The sequence below is a fragment of the Piliocolobus tephrosceles genome, chromosome 14 (genome assembly GCF_002776525.5).
Source record: "Piliocolobus tephrosceles isolate RC106 chromosome 14, ASM277652v3, whole genome shotgun sequence".
NCBI lineage: Eukaryota > Metazoa > Chordata > Mammalia > Primates > Cercopithecidae > Piliocolobus > Piliocolobus tephrosceles.
In genome coordinates, this window is record NC_045447.1 from 81,731,161 (window position 1) to 81,754,090 (window position 22,930).

Consider the following 22,930-nt stretch of genomic DNA (forward strand, 5'->3'; position numbering starts at 1 on the left):
GGATTTATTTGTGCCTGCAGATACCTATATAAATTAGGTGACTTCCTCTTTTCCCAAGGGCCCAAAATAACTTGGGGCTCCTGAGCTTGTCAGAAAGTGACACTCTTTACTTATCACAGGTTAGGAACCCTGTAAAGGACAAGGTATGAGGTCAGTTTTTCCAAGGGGCTTTCACTGGCTCTAAAGGTCAACTTCAGTTCCCCAAAGTAGTCCGTAAACATGCCATTCCAGTCAAAGCCTTGGTAATATAACCAGTGTCTCCAATTGCAGGCATATTTTTAAACTTCTCCCTAGGTGATTCTATTGTGCAGCCAGGATTGAGATCCACTGAATTAAATTAACCAATATAAAAGTTGACTACTGAAAATAAGAGTTTGGACTCCCCTCTAGTTTCAAACCATCAACTTGGATCCATGTGAATTCTTAGGAATTGCTGATGGTTTAATTAACAGCCCTGGACCACTAATAGTAGATGTTCATGCTAAACAGACAGTAAATGCTACCTGAACAACAGGGATAAAAACAGGAGTAATTACGGGCTGGGAGTGGCTCACACCTGTAATCCCAGTACTTTGAGGGGCTGAGACAGGAGGATGGTTTGAGGTTGGGAGATTGAGGCTGCACTCCAACCTGGGTGACAGAATGAAACCCTGTCTCTATGGAAAAACAAAAAACAGGCTGGGTACATTGGCTTATGCCTGTAATCCCAGCACTTAGTGAGGCTGAGGTAGGTTAATTGCTTGAGCCCAGGAGTTGCAGACGAGCCTGAGCAACATAGTGAGATCCCCTGTCTAACAAAAAACAAAACAAAACAAAAAACAGCTGGGCATGGTGGTAAGTGCCTGTAGTCCTAGCTACTGGGAGGTTCATGTGTGAGGATAGGTTGAGCTTGGCAGTTAGGGTCTATGGTGAGCTATGACTGCACTCCAGCCCAGGAGATAGAGTGAGACCTTTTTTCAACAAAACAAAACAACATGTGGAATAATTACAAAACACTTTCAGAATTCTAGCACTCTGGTCTAGATGCTCAAAATTCCCACCGGGTGGCAATGGTTTTCACAGGCGCAATTGGGAAGTTAATGAACAGCAGAGTGGGCAACTGTGAAGTCTTCTGTCATTAACTCAAACTTATTGGCCATAAACACCAATAAAGCATGAGCCTCATTTTACGACTTGGTCAGATTAGTGATCACTAAAGGACAACAAGTGACAGAAATCTCAGTGTTCTGGAAAATAAGAGGAATACCTTTGATGTATTAATTATCATTCCAAAGTGTACTTAGCTTTTATAATTATCTATCTATTAAATTCTAAGGCAAATGAGATGACTATAATGAAAAACAAGTCACTTAAAATGAAAACTTGATGTCCTTGACTTTAGGAATGTTAAAAGCAAACTGCTTTACAAGAAAAATAATTCAATGAAACTAGAGCTGGGAGGTGGGAGGGTCACTTGAGCCCTGAGCCCAGAGGTTGGGGGCTGCAGTGAGCCCCGATCATGCCACTGCACTCTAGTCTGGGTGACAAAGCAAGACCCCATCTCTTAAAAAAGAAAAAAAAAAAACAAAAAAAAAAAACACCCAACACTAGAGCTGAACGGGTTTTAAAGAGATCACTTCTCCAGTTTTCTGTGTAACATTTATCTGTCCAGAATGGGTATTAGTTATTGGTATATAGCAATGGGCTTCCAAATTCATTAGAAAATTGATTTAAAAAAATATATTAAAATGGATTTTAAAAGTTGCTCTGTTCACCTATTCCAACTGTTCTGGTATGCTGATCTTTATTTGTATTGATAGTGCCAAGTGCTTTCTGAAAACACAAAAAAGAAGAGTGTAGCCAGCTAATTAACCATGTTGCTGTGCCAAATTTTCAGCTTGACATTCTGATTTAATTTTTAAAGAACATCTAAACTTACTTGTTGAGAACAGGTAGGACTGAAATTTCCAATTCATTATGGAATCCTTTCAAATATTCAGGTTAATTTCCCAAAGTATGACTAAAAATTCAAAGGGATCTGAAATAATGTTTGTTTTTCTTTAAGAAAAAGGGTTTGAGGCCAGGCGCGGTGGTTCATGTCTGTAATCCCAGAACTTTGGGAGGCCGAGGCGGGTGGATCATGACAGTCAGGACATCGAGACCAGCCTGGCCAACAAGGTGAAACCTCGTCTCTACTAAAAATAATAATAATAAAAAAAATTAGCCGGGCGTGGTGCTGCGTGCCTGTAATCCCAGCTACTCAGGAGGCTGAGGCAGGACAATCACTTGAACCTGGGAGGCAGAGGCTGCAGTGAGCTGAGACTGTGCCACTTCACTCCAGCCTGGGCGACAGAGCAAGACTCCGTCTCAAAAAAACAAAAACAAACAAACAAACAAAAAAAACAGAAAAAGGGCTTGAGTATGAATTCACTCTTTAAGCCCAAATGATGGTTTGGGGAACAGGCAGTAGAGATTATTCATGAAGGACCATCTTCTTTTTTGGTACATACTACTTTGTGAGGAAAAGCATGTAGCTTTGATAGAGGAGAAAGGACAAATATGTTGTTTCTATGCTCTCCTCTCAGAACTCAGCCTGAATGCTAATGCATGTGTGGTCAACAACATAAACAGTTAACTCACACTTGTATAGACTAATCCTGCTGCAGGGACTGTAGGAGAAAAACTAATCTCACCCTATTCGTTTGACACAGGAGGCCACGGAGGTCCACCACCTCCCTGTCTAAAATGATACAGTGGCCTGGTGTGGTGGCTCACATCTGTAATCCCAATAATTTGGGAGGCTGAGGCAGGCAAATTGCTTGAAACCAAAAGTTCAAGACCAGCTGGGCAACATGGGGAGACCTCATCTCTAAAAATAATACAAAAATTAGCCAGGCATGGTGACATGCACCTGTAGTCCCAGCTACTTGGGAAGCTGAAGAGGGAGGATGGCTAGAGCTCGGGAAGTTGAGGCTACAGCAAGCTGTGATCATGCCATTGCACTCTAGCCTGGGTGACAGAGAGAGACCCTGTCTCAAAAGTAAAAAAAAAAAAAAAAAAAAAAAAAAGATACAGCAAGTTACCTATACAGCCAGTATGAGAGGTCAACTCTTCTGACTTCTGGGCCTTCCACTACCTACATCATGCTTTTATACCTGCAGAGTCCCAGAAACACCTGGACCCAGAAACACTTGGACTGCATTGTTTTGGTGCTTTTGAGCATTAAAAGAAAGTGATTAAAAAGCCAAGTGCTAAGACAGGTGAATGATATATTATTTGAACAAGGAGAAAACTACCTAGAAACGTATTTTGTAATGGCTTATTTCCCTGCTTTTGCTTTTGCTTTGGCTCAGACCTCTTGGCTATGACTTACTTTCATAGTTATGGGAATGACTTTGAGTTCATTAACTTTTGATGAACTAAGATAACCAAGAGTATAAATATGGAAGCTGATTTTAAAAAGCAGTTCTTGTCAGTATGAGAGATGAATGTTCTATAAATCATGGGGCAGGCAGTTAAATTCCACTGTTACAGTTTTGTTTGTATTTGCTCAGAGACAGTTATATATTTTTAGAGTATTTGTAACTATAAGTCATTTGTCTGGAATTTTCTCTCTCCTCTTCCCTCTCTAGAAGAAAATAGTAATTAAAAAAAGAAAACACTAATCTATGCCTCAAACGAAAATAATCCAACTGATTTATGGGAAGAATAAACTTTTTTTACCAACGTTTTTGTTATAACAGAAACTCATTTCCTCTTAACTTTTTTATTTTATATAAGAAAATATTAAATGCATTAAACTCAAACTATCAGGAATTAAAAAATACAGAATACTTCTGGTCACCATCAGGTTCCAATTCCATCAAAACCAAGACATTGTCTCTCAAATCCTAGAAAAATGTTCGTGACCTTTTAGCTGAAAAAACACAGAAGCAAACTATGTATGATTCAAATTTTATTACAAAAATGTATGTTTCTAAAATACAGACCTGCAAGCATGCACATCTATAAATACCAAACACACGTGGGCTATCACGGGAGTGCGCCAGGGAGGCTTTAACTCTTTTATTATATACTCTTCTGAACTTTTAATTTCTTTTTCTTTTCTTTTTTTGAGACAGGGTCTCACTCTGTTACCCAGGCTGGGGGGGTGACAATCACGGCTCACTGCAGCCTGCACCTCCCGGGCTCAGGTGAACTTCGCACCTCAGCCTCCTGAGTAGCTGCGACTACAGGCGTCCGTCATCATGACTGGCTAATTTTTGTATTTTTAGTAAAGACGGGGTTTCACCATGTTGCCCAGGCTGGTCTCTAACTCTGGGCTCAAGCAATCTACCAGCCTCAGCCTCCCAGAGTGCTAGGATTACAGGTGTGAGCCACCATGAACAATCTTCCCCCACCCCGCCCTCCCCCCGCCACAGACAAGGTCTCATTCTGTCACTGAGGCTGGAGTGTAGTGGCGTGATCGCAGCTCACTGCAGCCTCAACCTCTTGGGCTCAAGAGATCATCTCACCTCAGTTTCCTGAGTAGCTGAGGCTACAGACATAGGATAACATGACCAGGTAATTAAAAAAATTTTTTTTGTAGAGACAAGGTCTCACTATGTTGCCTAGGCTTGAACTATTAATTTCTTATGATGCATGCTCCAGTTGTAATTTTAAGAAATTAAATACAGTGTTAAACATTATGATGCTACTAAAAATGACACTTTTATGCATACTGAAAAGTGACACCATCAACAAATCTTCAACTCTAGGAGAAATGAAAAGAATTCTATGGATTGGCCACTAATACTCTTCGTTTTGAGCTTTGACACGGATTCTGAATGACTCTGGACTGAAAATTTATCAATTTATTTTGTGTTTCCCATTGTTATCTATTTACTTCTTTATACTGATACAACGGTTAGTTGGAGAGGTGTAATAATTGAGTGGGGGCATCACCCAGAATAATGAAGATGAAAATTTAGGTTGAAAACAAAAGACCATTTGTACAATTTCTGTGTGTAATCATTTGTTCTAGATCTACATTTCTATTTCTGGAAATACTCTAACAACAACATCAGTCAGCTTTCATTGAGCATTTATACTCTGTGCTTTACTCCTATTGACTCACTGAATCTTCATTACAACCCTGTGAAGGAACAAAGACAATCTGTTCTAGCGACAGAGAAACAATGTGAACCCACACTGTCTGGTTTCACAGCCCAAACTCAACAACTTCTTTAAATTAGAATGCTGTGTTAGGTTCATATAAATGATCATTTATATGCTGTTTTTGGTAGGTGTCAGACCCAAATTCCCTACTGTTTTATTTGGAGGAAGAAAATATTGAGATGAATACCCTTCTATACTCCAGTATATCTTTTGGTACAGAAATGCATTCTAGACTGTGGTGAGTGCTATTCTCTATGGTATGGTGTGGACAGGAATGCATGGTGCACCCTGAGCCACTTAGTTTCTGAAAGCTTCTAAGTGTTGAGAATCTCCACTTTACTATACCAAGTTGCTTTAATTTTCAGTACACGTAACAAATGCCAGATAACAAAAATGGAACACTCCGCATTCATTTCCTAATTCATTCCTCATTAGAACTTGGTGAAAACACAAATATGATGTGTATTACAGAAATACTTTAAAGTTGTTCTTGTGTGTGCTGAGAGGGGCTACCATTGTGACTAAATAAGTGCTGTTAAAAATATTTATTGTTTTGTTCACAAGTGCTGTAGGTCTCCTGTATTTTAGCTGATTAATTAGGTGTTTGCTAACAGGGTCGGATCTAACCAGCGATGTGTGGCATGTCAGTGTAACTGGAAATAGACCAAAAAACACTGTCACACAGCCAGACCAAACTTGCTCCCTGGTCTCCGTGCTCAAGGGGTCAGCAAATTACTTCAGTGTTACAGCTGAATATTTTTGGCAAGAATGTGAAATAGAAACCCCAGTTTGGGGAGGAGGGTGGAAGGCTGGGAACAAAATGCTTTTATAATGGATGATCCATTGTGCCATCTGTGTCTGGAGGTATTTAAGAATTTTATTGTGACTTCATCTAACATCATGATTTTTAAAAGGATGTCAAAAAGCAGACATGGCATGAGTTCCTGCACACTCTGTTTCAGTCCACAGATCATTTTAATCCTGTTTATTCTAAAATGACTTCTCTGTATGTTTATTAGACTCTTTGAATTCTAAAAGGCAAAACCTCACACATGAACTGTGACGTTCATTTTTTTCTTCCACAACAAACTAACTGTCCTATAGCACAGATACTGAAAATTAACAATAATTGAGGTTTGAAAGTGGAAACCAGCCGGGCATGGTGGCTCACGCCTGTAATCCCAGCACTTTGGGAGGCTGAGGCGGGCGGATCACGAGGTCAGGAGATCGAGACCATCCTGGCAAACATGGTGAAACCCCGTCTCTACTAAAAATACAAAAAATTAGCTGGGCGCGGTGGTGGGCACCTGTAGTCCCAGCTACTCAGAGGCTGAGGCAGGAGAATGGCGTGAACCTGGGAGGCGGAGCTTGCAGTGAGCCGAGATGACTGCACTCCAGCCTGGGTGACAAAGCGAGACTCTGTCTCCAAAAAAAAAAAAAAAGTGGAAACCTAGGAAGATATAAAAATAATGTATTTCAGTCTATTTTAATCATTGCCCCATTGGACACTAACAGTCAGAAAGACTGGAATTTCTGTGGATGGCTTACTTAAATCTGTATTACACATTTTCAAGTAAAATTAATCTAATGCAAACTCTTTCCCAGGTCACACTGATTCATGAGAATTGGAGAGCCAGAAACAGAAGCCAGGCAGTGTGGTCCCAAGCTGAGGATAATGTTACATGCTGTGAGAGGCAGTGCACATGGTCACAAGCAAAATCAGGTTGGTGAGGCCACCAGGGAATTACTGTAAGTCATAAAATCATCCAGGTTGGTTTTCTGATTATTAGCTTCAATTTCAAGAAGGAAGGGTGAGCAGGAATCCCAATGAATACGAGAAAGAATAAGAAAGACAAAAATTTAAGTGCCTATCAGACCAGGTGCAGTGGCTCATGTCCGTAATCCCAGCACTTGGGGAGGCCGAGGCGGGTAGATCACCTGAGGTCAGGAGTTTGAGACCAGCCTGACCAATATGGTGAAACCCCATCTCTACTAAAATACAAAAAAGTGGCTGGGTATAGTGGTGGGCACCTGCAGTCCCAGCTACTCGGGAGCTGAGACATGAGAATCGCCTGTACCCGGGAGGCAGAGGTTGCAGTGAGCCAAGATGGCACCTCTACACTCCAGCCTGGGTGACACAGCACCTCTGTCTTTACAAAAAAAAAAAAAGTAAGCACCTATGAAAATGAAGACCGGGAAAAGACTCCCTTCTCTCCATGTTCTTGCTCAAGGGTCCCTTCTTTGCCCACCTCATCTCAAACAGCCCTCACCCTGACTACTACCACTTGCTGTTCCCACAACTGGAGTTAATTTCTTCACAGTATTTATCACCTCCTGACATATTATAGGTCTACTGTCTATCTCCTGCACCCCACCTAGAATGTAAGCACCGCAAGGACAGAGGCTCTGTTCTTGTTTTGTTCACACTATCTTCACAGCCTACACCTATGCTTGAGACCAAGTAGGAATCCAAGTAATAATTTTTACTTCATATTTTTTTAGAGATGGAGGTCTTACTATGTTGCCTAGGCTGGCCTCAAATTCCTGGGTTCTAGCAATCCTCCCGCCTCAGCTTCCAGAGTAGCTGGGACTACAGATGTGTACCATTGTGCCTGGCTCAAATTCAGTAATTATTTGCTGAATTAATGAATGAATTAATGGAGTCTCTCCTCTCATACACGTTTTAACTGAAAACATTTTATGCCAGCATTTCTAATTGATAATATACTGGTAATAGTGGGTACAGACAGGGTAGGATTTTTTTTAAAGGCAGTTCTATAAATAATGAGCAAGTAAATAACTGAAAGACAAAGAATAAAGCATCTTACCAAACTAGCAGCCCCAGAAGACAACCTCTAGGCCAGCCAACGCCAGTTTACTTTTCTTCCAGCGTTAGTCCTCAGCCAGAGGCCAGTGAGGCTACCAGATAGTAAGAATCAGCAGAGGTGCTTATAGATTTTGATTCTTAGTTTTCATTCTACAGATTACCACTCTAAAGCTTTCTCCATTTCTCCTCCAAAAATGGTTCCAGCAGTTAAAAAATAATCCTTAGCTCCTGGAAAGACATTTTCCCCCATCCTTCCTCATCCCCAGGTCCTCAGGGTACCACCTACCTGTGATTTTACCCAGACTGGTTTTCTGGAAGTCAGGGTTCCTCAGCTCTTCCGTGCTTGCAGATTTCATGACAGAGTTGATAGACGACAGGGTGCTGATGAGCTGAGAGTTGAGGGAGCCAATCTGTGAGTGAGGCTCCCCGAAAGCTTCTGCCAGTTCACTATAGTTCTCAGCCAGCAGTGTCTGCTGTTCTGCCAGCAGCTTCTGGATGCGCTCAATGTAGTGATCCAGGCCGGTCATCATTCCAGGTGGAGCCTGCGGCTGGGAGTTCTCCAGAGACTCCCCTACAGGGTCATCCCCAACCCCAACGCTCCTTCTGCTGGCTGTCAGCCCCACAGTCAACTGTGGTGGCCCACAAGCTATGGTCCTCATTTTGAGACCAACTAGATAGTTGTCGTTAATATTTATCTGCCCCACGCCTGACTCTTTGGTCTTCACAGCTGATGGCCTGTCAAACCCAGAATGGCCAGAAAGCAACGTTCCAACACCAATGGACCGCGTCTTGGTGGAGGAGTTGATGTCCTTGACACGGCCTTCTCCTACAGCTACTGTCCGCGTCTCCACAGTCTGGGTGCTGGTTTGCTTGTCCAAAGTGCTTAGGCAAGTGTTGGTGCAGGAATCTATGAGGGTGGCCGTCTCGGTGTTGGTGAACTGGTGCACCTGTTCCAAATCCGTGCTAGTGTCCTGGTCTGCGGTACGAGGCACTGCCATGACGGCAGCTTCCACTTGGCCAACAGCCTCAGTGTTCACGCCCCGGGAGGCACACTCCTTTGGAGAGCAGACAGTCACGTCAACAGAACAATCTCCACAACCGATAGACCGCACTTCTTTGAGATTCAAGTTTGTCTTGAGGAGTGTGAGGTCATTCACAGACTCCTCTGTGTTGCTGCCTGTTTCGCAGATGCTGACTTCCACACTCACACTCTTGTCACACATTTCCACAGACCTCCCAGCACAACAGTCGTGCATTTCCACCCTCTCCTTAACAATCCACCAATTCATGGGCAGCTCAGGCCCTATGACTTTGTTCTTACATTCGGGCTGGCAGGAGATGCCTACACTGTTTGTTTCCACGGAGGTCCCAACACACGTGTCCACCAGGTCTGTGTGACTGCCGACCATTTGGTCTCTGGTCTGCACCACCGCCTCCACCACCTTACTGAAAACAAGCGGCTGGGCCATCGTGGCTTTGTCAACCTTTTTCCTCGATCCAGCAGCCTGCAGCTCTTGTTTTAGTTTAGTCATCTCCCGGTCATGGGTGGTTTCTCTAAGCTGTACTTCTAGGCGATAGATCTTTTCCTTCAAGGCTTCTATGGTCTGCTGTTGCAGCTCAATTTCTTTGTCAGCTTCAGTTGTCACTCCAAGCATGGCCTCTGTCACACTGACCCCACAATTCCTCATCTCAATAAGTGTCCCTACAGCTGCATCCTTACAGGACCTGGAGCCTCTGTGGTACACGATGATGTCATTCATGTTCTCTTCGGCACCCACAGCCACAGACCGGCACTCTCCATTCTCCCTGAACTCTGAGGAGGCCTCACAGCTGCTGTCCTGGATCTTCTGCTCCAGGGCTTGCATGTCTGCTGTAAGCTGCCGGAACTCCTTTATCCTCTGGGTGGTCTGTTCTACGCTCTCCATTTCTTCCTCCTCGTAGTCGATGTATAATTCCCCGCCACTTCTTTGGGCCCGGGAGAGCTGTTCCAGCTGGGAGGCGTTCCCTGCACTGTAGGACCGCTTCCTCACACCACAGACATTGTTCTGGGATGCAGCCCTTTGGTTTTTCAGCTGTGAGGCCAACTGCCTTTTCTCTTCTTGCAAGACAGAGATCTTTACCTGGAGCACAGGGATGGTTCGCACCTGCTCCTCCAGTTCCTTCAGGCGTTTCAGAGCAACGGCCATCTGCTCACGGATGTGCTGCAGGTGCATAGGGCTCACGTTGGTCACTGGGGTGGAGATCCCTGAGCTCAGGGGGCTGTGGCGGATGGAGCTCCCCATGGAGGAAGTGGTGGGAGCAGCTGGGGCATAGCCACCATAATCCCCATTACCTTGGTATCCATTGTGAAGCTGGTGTATGGCAGGATTGTGGTTTCCAGAACCCACAAAAGAGGGGAGGGAGCTTGTGGAGCCCATGCCTCCAAAACTGGCCAGCCTGGGCCTTCTGAACTCACCCGGGGTCATCTGCATGGTGGCTCTCTCCTGTTCCAGTCTTCTCCGGGTCTCCATCAGTGTCTTGGTGACATGAAGGTTATGTTTTGGGAGTTGTGGTGAGGGAGGTGGCAGCTGTTGATTTTCTGGGATGGTAAGAAAAGGGAGTGAGGTCTCCAGAGGGGCAGGTGGCTTTGAGATTGGAGTTGACGTAACTTGGCTTCTGGCTAGGAGGAAGTTGGGGCACTGCTTGTTGTCATCACTGTTGGAGGATGAGAGGGATTCGGTGGAAGTCCATATACCTTGCTGACCAGATGTGGTCCTGGGTTCTGGGCATGGCACAGATGGCTTCCGCCTCGTCTGGATGTTCAGTCTTTTGATGGTGTTTCCCTTCTGTATGTCATCCACATATTTGAGGAAATCTAAGTCTAGTTGATAACCATAGGGGGTCTCCACAAAGTAAGGGTCTTTTTGTTCCTTGTCCTGGTCTCCATTCAGAATATCATCTGCTTTTCCTAGAAGAGGGAGAAAAGAGTATTATAATGACATGCAATACACATAATGGCAAAAACTAATATTTTTGTTTGTTGCAGTACAGCAAGCTGGTATGATTTTAAGAGTTGACACACCTATGTTGTAAACCTGGATCTACAACAACTGGGTCAGCAAGTTTTTTTTTTTGAGACAGGTCACTCTGTCACCCAGGCTGGAGTTGCAATGGCGCGATCTCGGCTCACTGCAGCCTCCGCCTCCCGGGATCAAGCAATTCTCCTACCTCAGCCTCCTGAGTTGCTGGGATTATAGAGGCGCACCACCACGCCTGGCTAATTTTTACATTTTTAGTAGAGACAGGGTTTCACCATGTTGGCCAGGCTGGTCTGGAACTCCTCACCTTAGGTGATCCACCCTCCCCGGCCTCCCAAACTGCTGGGATTACGGGCATGAGTCACTGCACCTGGCCTGGGTAAGCACGTTAATAAACCTCTCTGAACTTCAGTTTCTCCCTGAGTAAAAATGGAGATGCAAATATTTAACTCACAGGCTTAAAACAATGTAATGAGATAATGATTGTATTATTTTTTAAAATTTTATCTTAGATTCAGGGAGTACATGTGCAGGCTTGTTACATGGATCTATTGTGTAATGATGAGCTTTGAGCTTCTAGTGTACACATCACCCAAATAGTGAACACTGTACCCAATAGGTAATTTTTCAACCCTCACTCCCCTCCTTCCCCACTCTTGTAGTCTAAAATCTCTACTATTTCTATCTTTTTCCATCTTTATGTCCATCAGTACTCAGAGATAATGATTTCAACGAGTCAAGCACACAGTAAGTCCTTACTAACTATTTTTAAAAGAATTCATTATAAAAGACACGAAAGGCCAGGCATGGTGGCTCACTCCTGTAATCCTAGCCCTTTGGGAGGCCAAGGTGGGTGGATCACCTGAGATCAAGAGTTTGAGACCAGCCTGGCCAACACGTGGTAAAACCTCGTCTCTACTAAAAATACAAAAATTGGCTGGGCATGGTGGCAGGTGCCTGTAATCTCAGTTGCTCAGGAGGCTGAGGCAGGAGAATCGCTTGAATCCAGGAGGTGGAGGTTGCAATGAGCCAAGATCGTGCCATTGCACTCCAGCCTGGGCAACAGAGCAAAAACCCTGTCTCAAAAAAAAGACATGAAAGCATTGTCCAGTAGATAATTTCATTGGTCATCTACAGTCTCTTGGAATATAGACAGCAGACATTAAGATTCCTGTTTTTCAAAGTGTTATCTGAGGCACACAAAAAAACCGAAAGTCAGCAGCAGACAGACAACGTCAGCAGCAGAACCAGGAGGCCTGGGATGAGATGTCCCTGCCGCTGTCTTTTGCAGACTGGGCTGCTTTTCTAAATGGAGGCCAAGGGCACTCAGCTCCTGACTACCTCCACAGGATTACAATTTGCCTTGACACCTCCCTGGCTGAGAAAGCGGGGGCATGGGATATTTAGTGATTAACTCTGGCAGCAAGGGTACAAGCACACAGAAGAAAGACTTCAACTCCATTTCGTATTTTCCACTTCTCAGTTTCTCTCCTCATTTAAAAACAAAACCAAACCCTGTCTTAACCATAGGAAAAGTTTTCTCCGTGTTGACTTCTTTTGGACAAAACATTCCCTATCCCAGGAACACTTTGTTTTGTATTGTGATGAGTTCAAACAGATGCAAAGAATGAAGATAAGGGCAAAACCTACATACTCCAACCACTGGATCACGTGGCATTCAGTAAATACTACTTAAGGCTAAACCAGACATTTAAAAGAGGAAACACAAGAACCTTTCAAAGCACAGACCTTGTCGCTGACCTGGGCTATGCATTTCAAATTTAAAAACAAGGTCATTTTTATTTGTTTAAATTGTAGGATCAAGTCATGTGTTGTGTTTTCCCAGAGCCACACTAACAAGCCATGCATTTTTAGAGCTATGGAAAGAACCCAAAAGCAATGAGTGAAAATGTAAGCCATCAGTCTCCTTGCCCTCTTCGGAGTATACAAACCTACTTGACTGCTGTCAAGTTTGAAGGAACTTCCAGCAAACCTGGTTGCTGTCTGCCCTCCCAACCCCCAGCACTGCCGAACATTTACACCGCCAGTGTGAATGCTCTGAAGAACACTTCTGTCTCCATCTGCCTGCTTTCTTCCCAAATGTTGGAAAGAAAAGTACAAAAATAAGTTTGCCAAGCAGAGGAATAAAAAGGACACATATTCTTTATGTCCCAATTTGAAAGAATATTTAACTGTTCTAGCTGTTCGATTCTAACACGTGTGGGAAGTGAGTTATATGTGAAAGAAGTGCCCAGCAGCGGTCATGCCCTAGCCTAAGAATGGGAGGACTGGCCGGGAGCGCTGTGCCTGGAAATTTGTGCTCATGTTCATAGTGCTCAGGTTAATAGAATGTAGCTGTCCTTCTCTCTTTCCTTTTTAGCTTTCATCTCCACATGGAGAAGGTGATCACTCAAAATATGCAGCCAGACCTGTTTCCAGTACTGTCTGAAATTCCATAAACAAAGAGAAACTACAGCTTCGGTGTCAGACAGGCAGGCTAATCTGGCCCACCCGGGATGTGTGTGTGAGCCGGCAAGTCTAAGCTGGACCCCTGTAGACCTGTGGGGTCGCTGTGGTCAAGTAAAGTGGCCAAGCAGCGCGCAGCCTTCCCGGTCACCCTCGCCCAAGGCCCCCCGGGGATTCGGCCAGAGGTGACTGCCCCACGCCACTCGCAGCTCACCTACCAGGTGGCGCCCGCTGCGCTCTCTGCCGGTCCGCGCTGCACCGCACACCAGCTTGCTCCCAGCTCACCCGGACCCAGCCTCAGACGTCCTCGATCCTCACCCCATAAGGAAGTTTCAACATTCGTGTAAACTCAGCCAGCCACGCACAAATGCCATAGGCTGAGTTTTCACCAATGAAGTCTCCCTCCGGCTGCAGTGACACCACCCCCAGCACACTCAGCTGTTCCGCATTCCTTGTTTTCTTAATGAAAACAGGAAACCGGGATCTTCTGAAAATGTGTGTTCTTCACTCCAGTTTTGCCAGTTGATTTTTAAATAAAGCTAGCACTTTAAGCATCTCTACAGAGAGGCTCTGTTTTTCCTATACTAGTCACTTCTTCATGAAAGAGTCTGTGTTCTCCTGCTCAGCCCTCGGTCACCTGAGGAATTGCAGAGGCACAATCAGCCCCACTGTTCTCTGTGGGTTCTCAGGGTCCCAGCAGCACTCACTGGTTTCAGAGCACTGCAGGATTCTGCTCAGCCCTGGGCTCATGACACGTGGCAAGTAGTTATCCTTTATCATTAATTTCAACTGAGCCTTTGCCACTGATGAAAGCTTCTTCTTAAAAAATGAAACAAAAACAAATCTTTTTTTCCAGATACAAAAGTAGTACACGCTTGTAAAAAAAAAAAAAAAAAAAAGCCATATACAGATAATTTAAAGAACGTAAGAAAAGGTACTCAGATCTTACCATCTAGTGGCAAGCGTTAATATTTTAGTGTAACTCCTAGTTTTTCTATGTATTTATTAACATAGCTACTTTTCCCACTTAAGGATTTTCAGTAGGAAAGATGAACTGATTCAACATCAGTATTTAAAACACAACAAAACATATCACAGTTTTTACCAAAACCTAACTGGTCCATCTTTAGTTATTTCTTTAGTTCACCTTGTAGAAATCACAAAAGACATGGATCACGCTGCATTACCCCTAAATGAACTTTGGACTTCTGGGAATCAGGAGAGGTTAGAATTTAACCAAGTTAGGCTTGCTTATTTCCTAATAGTGCTCAAACCAGGCTACCCAAAAGACTTGTAATTCAAGCTTCCTTCTCCAGCAAGTAAAAAAGTGAGATGTGTTTTCAAGGTGTCATTTTCACAAACAATTGTCCATGGTAAAAATTATGCTACAATAAAACTACCCAGTGTCATTATTTTTTTAATATCCTGCTTTCTAGTGTATGTTTGCATACATCAACATACATTAGGCATTTATGAGTCCCTGATTTATTTCCAAACTTTAACAAGACCAAAAAACTTTTTTGTCTTTTGTACCAGACTGTAAGCCTGCAGACAACAAAAAATTTAATTAAAAAATATTTTTTTTGGCAGGGAGTGCTAGCTCAGGCCTGTAATCCCAGCACTTCAGGAGACCGAGAAGGGTGGATCATCTGAAGGTCAGGAGTTCGAGACCAGCCTGGCCAACATGGTGAAACCCCATCTCTACTAAAAATATAAAAAATTACCCAAGCATAGTGGCGGGCACCTGTAATCCCAGCTACTCGGGCTAAGGCAGGAGAATCGTTTGAACCTGGGAGGTGAAGGCTGCAGTGAGCTGAGAACACTGCATATACATTATATATATATATATATATATTTTTTTTTTTTTTTTTCATTGCTTCCTCTCCCAACCACACACCAACTATCAATATGCTGGGAAGAAAGGAGATGTTTAACAATGTTTACTGAAGGAATAAATAACTGAATATATAGTATAACATAATAATCTTGCTAGAGTACAGTGGCACCATCTTGGCTCACTGCAACCTCCACCTCCCTGGTTCAAGGGATTCTCCTGCCTCAGCCTCCCGAGGAGCTGGGATTACAGGCGCATGCCACCATGCCCAGCTCATTCTTGTATTTTTAGTACAGATGGGGTTTCACTATATTGGCCAGGCTGATTTCAAACTCCTAACCTCAGGTAATCTGCCTGCCTTGGCCTCCCAGAGTGCTAAGATTACAGCTGTGAGCCACTGTGCCCAGCCAACAGTATAAGAGAATAAACTTTGAAAAACATCTTGATGCTCTGAAGACAGAAGTTGTTTGTTAAATATTAGTGTTAAGGACATTTCTTACATGATACTATTTCAGTTGTTATCTTTAGGTTGTGGAATTATAGGTGATTTTTATTTTGTTCTTTATATTTTATAATTTTTACAACACATGGGTATTTGTCCTTTCTTTTTTTTCTGAGACAGGGTCCCACTCTGTTGCCCAGGCTGGAGGGTGGCGGTACGATCATGGCTCACTATAGTCTGTATTCCCTGGGCTCAAGTGATCCTCCTGCCTCAGCTTCCTGAGTAGCTGGGAACTACAGATATGTAGCACCATGCCTGACCATTTTAATTTTTATTTATTTATTTTTATTTTTTATTTTTAGTAGAGATGAGATCTTGCTATTTTGCTCAGGCTGGTCTTGAACTCCTGGCCTCAAGCCTCTCCCACCTCAGTCTCTCAAAATGCTGGGATTACAGGTATGAGCCACTATACCTGGCCTGGGCATTTGTCTTAAAATATATTACAAGAAGTCACTGTTTGGAAGGCAAAATGGAATTGATTGCAATAAACTGAGAAAGTTCATTTGGGAGGTGAATGAATGGGGGTGGCCATGGCAAAGACAGCTTGATGTTCTTTAGTATACATTATCCCCTCCTTGCACACTAATGGGGGCAAATAAAAGTCTATACGCAGAAGTGTCATGTAGTATATCCCAGGAACCTCCATTAAAAAAACACAGAAATAATTCTTTCATCTATGTTCTTATTTGTGCCTTCCGCCATCCTGCTGCCTGGAATGCAGATTTGATGACTAGAACACTAGTGTAACTTTGAAACATGAGTTCATATCTAGGGGTGGAGGAACAATGTACTAGAAGGAACTTGGGCCTCAAAGGACTTTGTGGATCAAAGCTACTATAACATTCCTGAAAAGCTTACCTCTATACTTTTAAGTGAAAAAGATACAAAGGTCTATTTTGTTTTAGATACTGTTTGTTTTGGTCTTGTTTACTTGGCGTTACACTGAATCCTAACAGATACTGCAGTTCTTCCCCCATTCCCTCTCAAAAATTAAGACTAAATCTTAAAAAAGGAGAAAGATGCTAAATGATTAACTGGAAAAGTGTTACAATAAAACTTAAATTATTAATTCAGGATGAAGAGGAAGTATAAAAACAACAGTTTTGGCTGGCAGCGGTGGCTCACGCCTGTAATCCCAGCACTCTGGGAGGCCAAGGTGGGCAGATTGCCTGAGGTCAGGAGTTCAAGACCAGTCTGGCCAACATGGTGAAACTAGGTGTCTACTAAAAATGCAAAACATTTAGCCAGGCATGGTGGTGTGCACCTGTAATCCCAGCTTTTCAGGAGGCTAAGGCAGGGGAATTGCTTAAACCAGGAAGGTGGAAGTTGCAGTGAGCCAAGATCACGCCACTGCACTCTAGCCTGGGCGACAGAGCGAGACTCTATCTTAAAAAAAAAAAAAAAAAAAAAAAAAGTTAAAAAAAAAAAAACTCTACCTGGGTTATAAAGAGACTCTCAACTGCTTTAAAAGTCTTTTTGGACTAACAGAACTATGCCTGCTTTCGCACAGTCAAAATTCCACTGGCTATATCTGCAACTGAAATCCTGAGAGTAACAGCTTCCAACTAAGTATTCTGGAATTGGAGGGCTGTCCCTGGTGTTTACAAGAATTTTTTGAATGTCTGGAAATCCAGCGGTGGAGACTGCTCCTGGCACCACCTCTACCTTCATTATATAAACATTTATTGAAAGCTTAACTAGGTACAGAAAATGGTCCTATTCAGTGTAAGGAGTAGGAGGAAAAATTTATAAGAAATAAAATAAGATATAGTCTAGCTGAGAGATGACTACCAAACACCCTTAACATAACACTAATTGAGACCAGTTACAAAGGCATATGTCAACAATGCAGGCCGGGAGCGGAGACTCATGCCTGTAATCCCAGCACTTCGGGAGGCCAGGGTGGGCAGTTCACTTGAGGTCATGAGTTTGAGACCAGCCTGGCCAACATGGTGAAACCTTGTGTCTACTAAAAATACAAAAATTAGCCAGGTGTGGTGGTGCATGCCTGTAATCCGAGCTACTTGGGAGGCTGAATGCAGGAGAATCGCTTCAACTTAAGAGGTGGAGGTTGCAGAGAACCGAGATCGCACCACCGCATTCCAGCCTGGGCGACAGAGAAAGACTCAGTCTAAAAAAATCCAAAAAACAACAACCCTGACCCCACTCTGAAAAACCAAAACACAATGCAGTATGAAAGTATGTAAACTAGTGATCAGAACAGAACCAAGTTAACCAGAGATGAGTTCTGAAGACAAGGTAAATGACAGAGTAAAAAGGTGAAGGGCTAGGGCAGAGCCTGTTGGTGCTGCTGAAGGAATGCCAAGGTTAGACAAGGAGAAGACGAGTACAGGAGAGGTCACCAATCTCACAGCCTGGAGCAGGGCAAGTTTTTCCACTGAAACTAGGGACTAAAAGGCATCAACAAAGATTGTCTTGGCAATTGTGTGTGTGTGAGACTGAGGTAGGGAAAGAGGCTAAATTCAATGGGACCAGTTAAAATGTTATAATACCCAGGGGGCAGTGTAGACCGAATAAAACATTTATTCACACATTCAACTTACATTTATAATTGATATTGATAATAAAGGCACATGAATTAGTATCTACTTTCTATCTCTGTCTCTATCTCTCTAGTTTTCTATGGATCTTCACTTACTATTTAGCATGAACTGTTCTAGGAGCTGGGAACACTGAACAAAAGGAACAAAGCCTCTGCTCTCGCAAGGCTCACAGTCTAGTGAGGAGGGGGTGCATAGAAAAGTAATTAAAGGCAGAAGTGAAGCAAACAGCTACATGACAGCTGTCATTGCCAGAAATTATACCAGTGTCTCAAGGTAAGTGGATGGACTGTTAACTAACACTGGGCTCCATGTTGTCTTAGGTTGGCATCATCTCTGAGCAAACTTACTCCTAGACACCAAGGGTCACAGAGTCCATTTCCTCCCTCTCTCTCCCAACTAAGTTTGCACAGTCTGCAATTTGGGGTAACCAAACACCAATGTGACAGCATCAATTAGAGAAAACTCTCCAAGTTCAGACCAAATTCCCATGTGTTCAGAGAAAAGGTGAAATCAACAAACTGATGGCAACTCTGCTCCTTATTTATATATTTATCTCCTATAAAACTTAGTGCTCTGTGAGAGGGGCCCAATTTACGGCCTCGAGCACAGTGCGACATTTGCTTGCAATTCTTCTGCATTAACAAAGTGAAATGGAGTTACGGGTATTTAAAAAATCATTAATCTAGATTCATAAAGTACTATATGATTTTAACTTTCAGTGAAACTAAACTTGCTGTCCAAATAATACATGGTTTGGAAAGACATAAAAATTAACGTACTTACCAGGAAGATTAGATCACAGGAAACTAGTCTGGGAGTACTAACCTGCTTGCAGTGATTCTCAACTGGAGGTAATTTTTCTTTTAAACCAACCAAACGAGGCGTGGAGGTGATTTTGCCCCATGAAGAGACATCTGGCAATGCCTGAAGATATTTATCCTTGTCACTGCTTGGGGTGCTACTGGAATCTAGTGTGTAGAGGCTAGAGCTGCTGCACACATTCTGCCATGCACAAGACAGGCCCTCCCTCCCACAACAAAGAATTATCTAGCCCATAATGTCAGTAGCGCTGAGGCTGAGACAGCCTGTGCTGGAGACAGTGAGAAGAATAAAAATTCACAGATAGCAACTGAAATTTTGGCTGTATAATCTGTAGTCTTCTGCTGGGCGCGGTGGCTCACGCCTGTAATCCCAGTACTTTATGAGGTGGAGGCAGGTGGATCACCTGAGGTGTAGAGTTCAAGAGCAGGCTGACCAACATGGAAAAACTCCATCTCTACCAAAAATACAAAATTAGCCAGGCATGGTGGTGCATGCCTGTAATCCTAGGTACTTGGGAGGCTGAGGCAGGAAAATCACTTGAACCTAGGAGGCAAAGGTTGTGGTGAGCCAAGATCATGCCATTGCACTCCAGCCTGGGCAAGAGCGAAACTCCGTCTTGGGGAAAAAAAAAAAATCTGTAGTCTTCAAGTCTTTCATTTCCTATTGGGGCCAATAACACTATGCTCAGGTGACAGAGTGACAAAAATGCCACTTTTGAGTAAAAAAAGCATTCAATACTTTTCTACATACTCTACCACAATGAGCCATTCTTTAACATGAGCAAAAAGCACTGGGGTGAAATAATGTGTCCTGTGGACTTTATAACGGAGGAGACTTTGATATTATTACTTTATCTATTAATTAGGACACACTGACTTCTTTGTTCTGATTTCACTGCTGCACACTCTAGGCCCAATTACTGACTGATGGTGCTGTGAAAAATAATTACACTCTTGTGCCACAACTTTCACACACTATTTATGTGCTTTTCTTTGCCAGATACCACACCTGACTGTTGAAACTGAAGAACTTTGCTAATTCCCATTAATGTTATTGTCCCCTCTCAGATGAAGCATGAAGATTTTGCCTGAAGAGCTGAGTCAGTCCTAGAGAAGTACATAATTATCACAGATTTCCACATTTAAAAGCCCCAGAGTGTAAGCATCCTGCTGTTCAAAGCAGTCAAAAAGATTCCACGTCAGCAGGAAAGCAAAGTAGGATGAACTCAGGAAGAGAGGCAAGTTCTCATGAAGCTAATTACTCAGAGTACGAAAGTAATTAAGTTAGCACATCAACTTTTCCAAGAGTGGAAAGTGTTCTAAGAAGACAGGGAAGTACAACAGCGTCCTTCTGAACGGGTTTAGCAGGCGGCATCTCTTGATGACACTGTTCGCATTAAGCTCTTTGAGACCCAGTAGCTTCGCTTCCTGTATCAAATTTGTGTGAGGAACACCATTTGTTAGAGAACACGCAATAAAAAGGGTAGCAATATGAGTGTTCCTCCCTCTGGTTTAAAAGAATGTATAGCAAATGAGATTTTCTTTTGCTTTTGCGTTTACCAAAGAGTTATTTTTAAGCCTGCTCTTTTCCCTCCCAGATAAAACCTACTCATTCAGTCATTCAAATCATGGGCACCTGCCAAGTGCTAGGCTTTTTCTAAGAAGCCTGAAATCCTTCTACTCACCGAGTTTATACTGCCTATTGCAATTTCACCAATACTTCTTCAGGTTATAGATAGGTAGGTAGGTAGGTAGGTAAGTATGTATTCATTCATTCTTTTAGAGACAGGGTCTAGCTCTGTCACCCAGGGTGGAGTGTAGTGGCACAGTCACAGCTCACTGCAGCCTTGAACTCCCCAGCTCAAGTGATCCTCCTGCCTCAGCCTCTCTAGTAGCTAGGACTACAGATGTGTGTCATCAAACTTGGCTAATTTTTAAATTTTTTGTAGAGATGGGGTCCCACTATGTTGCCCAGGCTAGTATAGCTGTTTTAAATAGCTACCTAAACACTTCATGCAAATAAAATTGTAACATTAAAGAAAGCAAAACTATTTGCCAGAAGTTCATAAGAAATATCAGGTCAGTTGACACATATGTAGCATAACTGCAATTTTACAGGCTTGGTTTGTTTATATGATTAAGTTAGAATGTGGTGTTGCTTCCTGTACTCCTCTTTCTAACTCCTTTTGGCTTCTCCCCCCAAATCTTTGGATTTCCTCTCATGGATACTCTTATCTTGACGTTTTTTTAACAGACATTAACTAGCACACTACTCCTATATCTCACTGTCTCTCATCACTACCCCTCTCCAGACCAGCTCCATCTTCCATGTTTACCTGTTCCCACACTCCGTAAAGAGAATGCTGATCTAAGGAAGATGCAGTTGTTACACTGAAAGATGGACATATTCTTTCATTCAGCAAATATTTATTAAGTGCCTGCAATAGACCAAACACTGCTAGGTGCTAAGCAAAACAGACACAGAGCCTGTCTGGGTAGAATTTATGAAGTATAGGAGGAGACCGACAAGTGATCACATAAATAACAACCGTACTAAGCGTTGTCAAAGTAAAATACAGGCGTTATGCTGGAACAGAGCAGGGACCCCGCCTAGGCTACGGGTAGAGAGGGTTCTTCAAGGGAGTGGTAGCTAAGGAATCCACCGGGCAGTGTGCTGGGGATGTGTGGAGGGATGGGAGAAATTCTAGGCAGAGGAAAGAGCATATGCAAAACCTGCCACTTTTAAGAAATGGGAAGGGGACTTTGTAAAGACTGCAGTGAGGCAGAAAGGGGACAGACAGAGCCCAAACCCAACAGCACCCTGGGGATCAAGTTTTTGCATCACAGATGCATTGGTAAGCTATTGAATGGTTTTAAACAAGGGAGTGAAATGATCAGATTTGCATTTTAATAAGATTGCTCTGGCTAGATGCTGGAGATTAAAATTCTCCTCAGTATCCTCCATTAGGGTTTCCATGGATTATTCAAGTCCCCATGAATTTTTGTCTAGGTATAACAAATTCCTTTGCACCATGTGAATTTTATCTACCCAATTAGAAAATAAGTGGTAATAGTAAGATAAGTTCTGGTGGTATTCAGCCACCAGAACTTTGACACTGTCTGCATTTGGGCTAGCCAGCCTGTAGCCTTAACTCTGTCTGCCCCTAATACTTAGGAGGAAACTGAGAAGGCCCAACAAATTCCAGCTACTCTGGGCTGACTTGGAGACCAGGATCAGGTCTCCGGGCTTGTCTTCTAGGGCTGTTACCTCATTCTGCTACTAAAAAAAAAAAAAAAATTTCTTTAAACCAGTGGATGACTCACTGCAGAGAAAAGTGATGGGATTCCTTTTCTGAAGGTCATTCAAGTATGAGAAATCTAACCTGGGAAGGACGGATATGGCATGAATGAGGGCAGGAAGAAAGAGGAAACAACATTTTAGGGAATCCAGGTTCTGATTTAGCATGTTGAGATGCAGAACACAGACTTGCTCTGTGTTTGAAACTCTAGGATGGGAAGAGCAAGGACTGAAAATGCCCGTGAGGCTAAGACAACGCAGACCCTGGCAGCCAGCAAGTGTCTCTGGAGGCAGGAGAGAAAGGCGGGCAGCATGCTGTTTCCAGCTTTGTGTACCTCTCCACCCACACCTGACCAGGGCCCGAACTGGCCAACAGGGAAAACTAAAAGCAGATGATAGGGCCTGGGGAACTTAAGCAATATACTTTGAAAATACAAAACTTCCACCCATCAGATGGTCTCTGAC

General features: G+C 43.2%; 1 protein-coding gene across 11 annotated transcripts in view; it reads right to left on the minus strand.

The window, feature by feature from the left end:
* KANK1 (KN motif and ankyrin repeat domains 1) overlaps window positions 1-22,930 on the minus strand; it is a 237,957-nt gene that overhangs the window by 24,715 nt on the left and 190,312 nt on the right. For 7 of the 11 annotated variants that reach the window (XM_023213208.1, XM_023213217.1, XM_023213210.1 and 4 more), the window contains one exon: window positions 8,250-10,910. In XM_023213208.1, the coding sequence (XP_023068976.1) occupies window positions 8,250-10,910 (2,661 nt within the window). Of the gene's footprint in view, window positions 1-8,249; window positions 10,911-13,660; window positions 14,238-22,930 lie in introns of those variants that run through there. The other 4 variants (XM_023213215.1, XM_023213209.1, XM_023213216.1 and 1 more) reach the window with 2 other exon arrangements.